At 39.3% G+C, this 9,080-nt stretch overlaps 1 protein-coding gene across 6 annotated transcripts in view; it reads right to left on the bottom strand.

The window, feature by feature from the left end:
* Positions 1 to 605: 605 nt before the first annotated feature.
* Positions 606 to 9,080, bottom strand: part of LOC122806215 — a 330,985-nt gene continuing 322,510 nt past the window's right edge. For all 6 annotated transcript variants that reach the window (XM_044076444.1, XM_044076443.1, XM_044076445.1 and 3 more), the window contains one exon: positions 606 to 911. In XM_044076444.1, coding sequence (XP_043932379.1) covers positions 691 to 911 — 221 coding nt within the window. In that variant the 3' untranslated portion in view covers positions 606 to 690. The remainder of the gene's footprint in view (positions 912 to 9,080) is intronic.

Genomic DNA, 9,080 nt, shown 5'->3' with positions numbered 1-9,080 from the left:
TCTAGCCTCCCTCTCTCATTTGACAAGAAAGCTTTGAAGAGCTTGGTGCTCAAACCACTCTTTTTCTTAACCTCAGTGTAGTTGTGTTACAGTTTGGTTTGTGGAATGTGCCCTTTAAGCTTTGGAAGTTGGCTGGCTGATATACCCTTAGCAGGATATAACCCATAGCTAAGCTACTACAGCAATGAGCATTCGAACATCTACTATTGTGGTAAGTTTACTTAAACAGCTGGACTTTCCTGATCTTTGTACAGCACAAGCAATTCAGTAAAAGACCTGATTCAATTTAGGTCTTTACAAATTCAGTCTGTAAACTTCATTTTTCCAAATAACAATTCAGTCACTCCTTGTTTGGAACTTGTGTCCCTAATCTAATGTTGAGATATCTTCCAGAAACTACTACAATACCATATTCATTTTCCTGTCACTCAACACTTTTGTAAATTGTATCATTGACACTAGCCATTGGGCCATTTCATACCATGCTTTCATTCACGTTACCTAAAGCTTTAGTTGGAAAGCATCACTTAGTCCCATTTCCTGCTTCTGTCTTAAAATGCATCTAGCAAAAACAGCCAGATAATTTACTGCATCAGACAAATGCAAACAGTCCAAGTAGTCTTTATTTCTCAATATACATGTAGAACATAACCAGTGGTAATATAATTCTTTGTTCTATCAGTCAGGGGATTAAGCAAAAGTTTCAAAGTTGGTACGCATATAAGAAGGTTCCTTTTCGGTTTCTTCTGGTAAGAATTCCAGTCTAAAGTTTCCTGGTCTTGATGTGAAATGTAGATAATCAAGCACATTGTCATCTTCCAGTGTAGATACTGTGGGGTTATAGACTCTTGGTACATCATACAATCCTCCGGAAATTACTAGTGTATCATCTGGAACACTGTATGTGTCAGCTGTAAAATAAATATACAGTTAGGCTATTCAGTTATGTTTATAAACCTGTTTAAATGTGTTACCTAAGAAGTTTACATTTTTTAAATATATTTGACTTTCAACAATTTAACATGCAATTGGTTTTATTCTGATTTATATAATGTTGAAGCAAATCCATTTATGTTACAACATGGACACCAGATTCCAAGATCCAGAATTGTAGTGCACATTCAGAGTGGTTGAAAAAAACTGAAATATGACTGAAAACAGCTCCCAAAGGAATACTTGCTGCTTACCAAGCAATTCATATCACTATAGCAGGAACTAGATTTTAAACATCTAAAGCAGTGAAGTACATAGAGTGACTGCTGGTGGTTGGATTTTACATTATAATGAAATGTTGCAACGAGAACCTCTGGACAAATGCAGACTAATATGTAAGGATTATCATCATCATGCTTATTTACTTCCATCTTGATCTCTGCAGACTTGTAACTGTGTTTCACTCATAACAATTTTTTCTATATTTTGCTCATCTGCCTTGTCTATTTTTTTATAGGTCTGGTTTCTGATCAAGCTTATTCTTGAGTAGCACTATCATGGTGACTTTAACCTAATATTTTTCTAACAGTGAACCCCACCACCACCGGAAGCTAGCACTGGTCTCAGAATAAATATGCTAATGTGTTAATTGCACAATGTCCCCGCAAAAGCATTGTTTGACTAGCGACTATATTCAGCTTTCACTTCTCAAAACCATTGATTGCTTGACTATGATTTATCTGCATAAGTAGTGCCTCACTGAGTTCTAGTTTTCATACTTTTATTGCCACACCTTGACCCCGTTGCCTGCTGGTCATTAGCCTCCTCTCTGTCCAACACCAAGGATCATCTTTGAAGGGCTATCATTAAGGCAGCCATTAGAGTGGTTATGGTTTCTCTGTTATGTTTAGCATGCAGGAAGGTAGCAAGCAGTGGGCTGAATGCAAAAGACATTTCCATCACTTCTGCAAAGGATGCTTGCCTTAATGAAGACCTGCCCCTGCCCTGAAGCACTGTAGGTGGTTTCCCTGGTCACCACCAGGGAAATTACACCTGAACAGTATGCCCCAGAGTACATGCAACCCTCCTCCCAGGAGAAGTGAATAGAGTATGCCCTTACACTCTTTTCCCTCTCTCCAAGCCTGGCTCCTCCATTCTGGGACCTTAGTCTTGTAGCTTCATTTGTAGTTGTGGGAGGTTTCTGTAATACCACAAGATTTTATCATTGTTTATATATTATAATGCACTTCTATCTCCCAAGAGTAGAAATACTTGTAAAATATACCGACTTGTATTTTAAACCCTGCCTTGGGCCTTAATATAGCAGCTTCATTCACAGTTGTGGTAGGACTGTGAACTGCTACCAGATGTGAGCCTCATTTAGTCATTTATTACAGCATTTTTCCATAAACAGCATTACTGGTAAATTTTGTCATGGTCTGAAGCATTAGTCTGTGGTAGGATTGCATTAGTGGCAGAACTGTGAATTCTGCTTCAGGATTCCTGCTTCAGTAGTTTTATTGCTGTTTATATTCCACTTGCTGTTGGAGTCTTCTGCTTATTATTCACATGCTTAAAGGTGCATTCCAATGCAGTTCTGTTTAATTTCATACTGCCTTTTCCCCTGTTCTTTGTGTCTGCCCCAGTCCACTACTGAAATATTAAGCTAAAGTTTCTGAAGTTCTAACCATATGATTAAGGCTCCAATATTGGATTCTTCTCTACGAAGTTTGCTTCCAGTATTGGATCCCTCTTTAGCAAGTCTGCTTCTTGCAGCTTGAATTTGACATTTTCCCCAACCTTCCCACCCTTTTCCTGTTATGGTTTTAAAAGGTTGTGATTCTGTCTTCCATCCCTTATATTAATCTGACTTCCAAAGTCCATCTCTCCTCTCTTTCATTGCTATTGTCTGTTGTTTAAGCTATTTAAGTACTTCCCCACCCAATATTTTCCATATATCCATAATACTAAGTGCCCACTCATCAAACCAGCATTGCTCTTGAGTAAACCTACCTTACTACAAAATGTTTCCTGCTCATTTTCTCAGAGCTCCCATCTGCATGGCTCCCTCACAACATTCAGAGAGCATCCTGAGTTAATCCTGCTCCATCCTTGGCATATCAGGTATACTTTATTGTTTCGCACTTTGTTTAATTTGCTCCATCCTTGGCAGATGAGAAATTTATTTTATTGTTTTGTGCTTCAGTTAACTGTTTCAGAGGGCTGCTGCATTATTTCTGCTTTATTAGTTAATTTTGCCTTTAAATCATTTTACAGGCCCCTTATTGCCTTATCCAGATAATTTAAGTTGTTCTGTTGTACATTACACTCTCAGGCAATCTTTTATGGCATTTTACATCAAGAGATTAACAGTGCCCTGTACTGACACAAATGCTCAGAAATTATTTTTTTTTCTCTAAAACTACCCTTAGAACTGTAACCTGTAAGTTAGTATGACTAAAACAAATCCATTGCATAGATAAGCTTAAAGCAACTAGTCTGCATGCTAAATAGCACTACTATTAATACTTAGCACAATCTAACCTAGTCTGGTGCCAAACCCCAGACACCACACAAGGAAACCTCTGTATAACCCAGTCCACAACCTACAGTAACCCACCCAAATACAGGTGTAGACAACATGGATATTCAATTTCCAAATGTCTCCATAGCAAGCTTAGCAGATATGGTCATCCTAAGACAATGTAGACATTTTCTTACATTCACAGTCGTGCTTTTAATCCTTAAAGAAACAAACACAGCATGTGAGACATGCACACACACACAGTTTCACTGGAAGTAAATGTCTCGCATACTAAAAAGGTTTCATGAACACGCACACTACATTCACCGCACATAGTGTCCATAACACACATTCACCAATTTATGCTGGGACACTAAAAGTGATCTTTCCAAACCTCAGAGACCTTCTATACCTATAGATATCAAACCTGTCCTCAAACATCTCTAAAGCACTCACCAAAAGCAACAACAAACAACACACATATGCCTACCCCAGTTGAGCCCCAAGGGCAAAGCCCAAAAGGCAATCAAGCTTATTATCCAGGACTCTTGTCAGAGGGGACTCCATTGTATGGCACACAGATGCTCCACTCACCAGACTGAACAAAGAGAAGACAATGTGCAGTTACTTATATGAAACTAGGATCTGTCAGGTTACACATGCACACAAGTCACTACACAACAGGTGCCAGTATGATTCTATCACAGTCCATGTGGGTGTTAATAACCTCAGACATACCTCCCTGGACTATATAAAGAAGAGACATTACTGATCTCTCTGAATATGCATCTCAGGCAGGTATGTTTCCTGCACTGGGCAGCATTCTACCTTCACCAAGGATGTGCTACAGTATGAACAAAAGGTGATTGACTCCAATAATTGGCTTAGTTTCTGGTGTCTTTCAGGGAACACTAAATATTTGTCAGCATGGAAGGACATAATTAACAAACCACATTGCTTTGCAAAGGATGGTCTGCACCTGTCTCTCCTAGGTTTCCAAATATTGGCTAAAACTTTATCTAGTATGTTAGAGCCTTTTTTAGGCAATGTCAAATTGGCAATCCTACTGATGTCACAAATAAAACCCAAAGAAACCTAAAGGTGCTATGATCCCAAACAAGAAACTCAATGCCCTACAAGAGTGCTCTAATTAAACTTAACAGGACAATAAGAGGACAAATTATGTCCAACAAGGCTAACTATGAACTCAGGATAGCCTCTCTGTCCAAGGACAACCACAAGGCATTCTTCAGCTGTGTCCAAAAACTTAAAGGTAACTCACAGTAGTGTGCTGAGTTGGTGGTAAATGACACCATCCTCACTGACAGAGAGACACAGCAAAACTGATGGCTTACAAATTAGGCTCAAATTTAACCCCCACTCCCCCTCACCTCCCTCCATGAAATATGTATTAGTATAAGCACCCACCCTAGCTATTAGTAAGGATCAGGTCCTAGCTGCACTTGCTAAGGCCAAAAAGAAAGCCTTAATGGGCTCTGACAATATCCTGGGATGCCGCCTAAGAAGCTTGAAATGTGATCTATAAGGACCACTTGAGTCACTTTTCAACTCTAGCCTTAAAACAGTCTTTGTACCATGAGAATGGAAGACCGCAATGGTTATCCCACTTCACAAAGGTGGACCATCACCAGATCCCAGAAACTACAGTCCCATTAGTCTGACTAGTCTAATATGCAAAGCCATGGAATGATAACTAATCAAAATGTAAATAACTTAAACTGGCTATAGGCAATCTAGTCACGGCCAAACTTGTGCAACAATATTGTTAGTAATGGACAACAAAATCTATAGTGTTAGTCCAACATTTAATTTCTTTGCTTATTGCATAAAATGGTAAAAAATAACGTACGCTGGCTTGTAGGTTTGAGAATAAAAATATAAACTAAACTTTAAATATAAAAAGAATGTAAGAAAAGCCACTTAGCTTTCTGTCAAATCCACATTTTATTAAAAGTAAATAAGTGGCAGATGAGCGTAGCAAAAATGTTAGCAATACAAATTGAACCATTCATTTATATTTTGTCAAGTAAAGACAATAATAATACGTAATTTGTATACAGGACTACGCCATTGGTGAAGGCCAAGTGATTTAACCTATCAGAGTGGACTTGGAGGTATCATAAGAACATAAATTAATACATTGAACCATGTTGCAGTGATTAGCTGTACACATTTGTTATCAAGTTTAGTGTGCTAGGTATTCAGTTGGATATACAAGGTTTTAATTGGATGGTGTTGAGCTTAACAGGGTCCACTTAAGTGTAGTAATGGAAAAACAAGTATACATGTATATGTGTGTGTGTGTGTATATATACATATATATATATATATATATATATATATATATCTATATATATATATATATATATATATATATATATATATATATATATATATATAGTCTAACAAAACACCCATAGTGGTTAGGGCTAGAATGTAACAAGTATCTAAAAGAGAGATAGAAGTGTCTTGGAAACCAAGGCATGTGATTGATGCATGATGAAAGAAGAAAAAATAATAATAAGTAAAAATAAATGAAATTTGGACCCAAATTATTTATACAGACTAAGGAGAAACCATTAATAGTGGAGACAGGTTCAGGAATAAAAATGTAAAACTGATGTAGGGGATGTTGTGAGAAGGAAAATGAGCCAATAAGGATTGTGGGAAGAAATGGGGTGCAGTAGTCAAAACCAGGATGTGGCCTATCTCCATGTTATAATTGCAGTTGGCTGGAAGGGTGATGGATTGTAGGCTTGTATCTCTACCTAAGTAGCTGACATACACACTCTTTGAGGTTTGATTTATATACACACCCACACACCTGGACAGGCTGGCACAGGTTTACTAGCTATGTCCCCTTCTGCCCAGACTATAAGGTACTTATGACTGCCACTAGACACTCCTGCCAGCTACTTTAAGGCTCTTCCAAGGGTACCCAATATACTGAGTGGAAATTAATATTAATTCAAATGGTAGTTTGACCAGGAGCAAGGGTATTAGGAGTGGCACACACAGTGTCACCAAATAAATATGCAAATACTCTCAAAACTTAAATATCTTTACAAAGATCTGCCACAATGAAAGGTTTAAATATATTAATAATAAATAATAAAAGAACAAGAAAATACCAAGTATATATTCACAGTGAGATCAGAGTTTCAAATCACAGGAAATAGTTAAAATAACATTGAAGGACAGGCACAGACAAATAAAGAAAAACAACATTTAAACTAAGCTTCACTATATTCCTGACTGAATCTAAGAGTTACTATTCACTACTTACTTAATAGAGCAGGGCAGATGATGTGGTGAAAGGTCCTTCTTGTTGTCAGTCCCAAGACAGAATACAGAATACTCAGTCTCACTAAGAGACTTCTCAAAAATAGTATCTAAAATAATATGTCTGGGGAAGCTTGCAGAATGACATCACTTCTTATCATCTGACTTCTAGTTCCCATGCACCCCCTTCCATTGCTGGAAGCTGGCGGGACTTAGCACCTACCCATAAAAACACTCACAAGGGCTTCGGCTTAGATCTGTGGCAGGTGTTGGAAGTCATAAAACAATTTCATACCTCCATGCTTCCAGAGTAGTAATTAGTTCACCCCCTAAGACAATACAGAAAGCTTCCTTGTATCGACTTTGTGTCGCTGGCTGTATTGAAACCTGCAAGATAGCATCTTTATGGCCTAGCCCATAAAGTGATTTGCTGGACTGAGGTTAAACTTCCACCTTCCCCTGTTAAAACATATACATTTAAGCAGTTACAATAGTGCATGTACATTTCTGTTCTCTACAGTAGGGCAGACTGAGGATACCTTTCAAACACAAGAACTTTACAAATAACTTTTCAACACAAGCATCTGTACAAATCAGTTTGATATACACATGACATACAGTTCTAATACATTTGTAACACAAACATCCTGTATAAATCAGTTTGATATTCAGAAATGACATATAATTAGTTACAAAATTCCAGCTGGCTGTGCAGGCAGTACCTCCTATCATCATACCTCCCCCACCCCTTTGAAGACTCAAGATAGTTTTCAAGTGTCCCTTGAGAAATGTTGCTTGAGAGGAATGAGCCTATCTGGAAATACATTACCCCATACCCTGTCTTGAGATTCCATCTACCTTTGCATTGCTGACCTCACTACAGTGTTGCACTGTCATATCATATGCCTGCAACCCTAGACTCCACCATAGTAACTTGGGATTTTGTTAGCTGGCTCTCTGTAGCCATAGATCCCCCTCAGATTCCTCCTGCCTCCTATTGCAAATACTCAGTACAAGGGCCTCCCTGTCATGGTAAGGTTTCATCATATTAACATAATACAATTTGTGCCCCTACCTCCTGTCTAGCAGTTCAACCAGGTAGTTAACATCACTGACCTTCCTTGCCACATTAAGGGTCCCTCCCAAGCTGCCTGCAGATTATTGTGTCTGACAGAAATGAGATTTATCATCTGCTGTCCTACAGCATACACTCTGGCTTGAGCATTCCTGTCATACCAGACCTTTTTCTGCTGTTGGGCTTCTGCCAGGTTCTCCTAGGCCAAGCCCATGAGTTCCATGTGCCTTGTCCTGAGGTTTAGGACATATGCCACAACAGACTCCTTTTGGGATTCATACTCACCCTTCCACTTATAGTAACTCAGATCTAGAGGTCCCCTCACCTGATGCCCATACAGCATCTCAAAGGGTGAAATCCTGTGGGTTCTTGGGGTACCTCTCTGTATGCAAACAGCAGATGGGGCAAATATTTGTACCACCCTCTCTTAAACTGGACTGCAAATGCCCAGAGCATGGTCTTTAATGTAGAGTTTAACCACTCCACAAGACCATTCGTCTGGGGATAGTAGGGGGTGGTCTTTATCTGCTTCTCCCCACAGTGCTTCCACAGACAAGCCAGCAGGTCTGACATGAATTTGGAACCTCTGTCAGTCAGTATTTCTCTTGGGAAATCTACCCTGTTGAAAATTTCTAACAAAGCATTTGCCACCTTCTCTGCCTCAATGGAGGACAAAGCCAATTCCTCAGGGTATCTGGTAGAATAATCTACTACCAATAGGACAAACCTCCTCCCTATCGATCTTGGGGTACTGAGAGGCCTCACAATATCCATAGTTACCCTCTGAAATGGATCCTCATTCTTAAGCAAATGTACCAAAGCAGCTTTGACCTTGTCTCCTGCCTTGCCTACTTTTTGGTACTGCTCACAGGTCCTGCAGTACCGTTACATCCCTTGCAATCCCAGACCAAGAAACGTTCTGCATAATACATCTCTTGGTATGGTTATGCTGATATCACCTGCAAAGGGAATGTCATGGGCTATGGCCAGAAGTGCCAGAGAGTAGGCTCTGAGCACTACCAACTGCTGTATTCTCTCACCCTCTAGCCCTCCCTCAGGGGTCCATTCTCTATACAATAACCATCTTCTATACAGTGACCCTTTGTTCCAGTTTGCAGAATCCCCTTTTCCTCGAGAATCAGGCACCTCTATAGCCACCTCCCTCAAGCCTTGTAATGAAGGGTCTGAGAGATGATCCTTTCTCAACTCTCTCTTTGTAATCTTTCCCAGATCCCCTTCCACAGG

The sequence above is a fragment of the Protopterus annectens genome, chromosome 7.part0, assembly GCF_019279795.1.
Source record: "Protopterus annectens isolate FY-2018-M chromosome 7.part0, PAN1.0, whole genome shotgun sequence".
Lineage (NCBI taxonomy): Eukaryota > Metazoa > Chordata > Ceratodontiformes > Protopteridae > Protopterus > Protopterus annectens.
The sequence above is the reverse complement of the archived record's forward strand: the minus strand, read 5'-3'. Positions and strand labels throughout refer to the sequence as shown.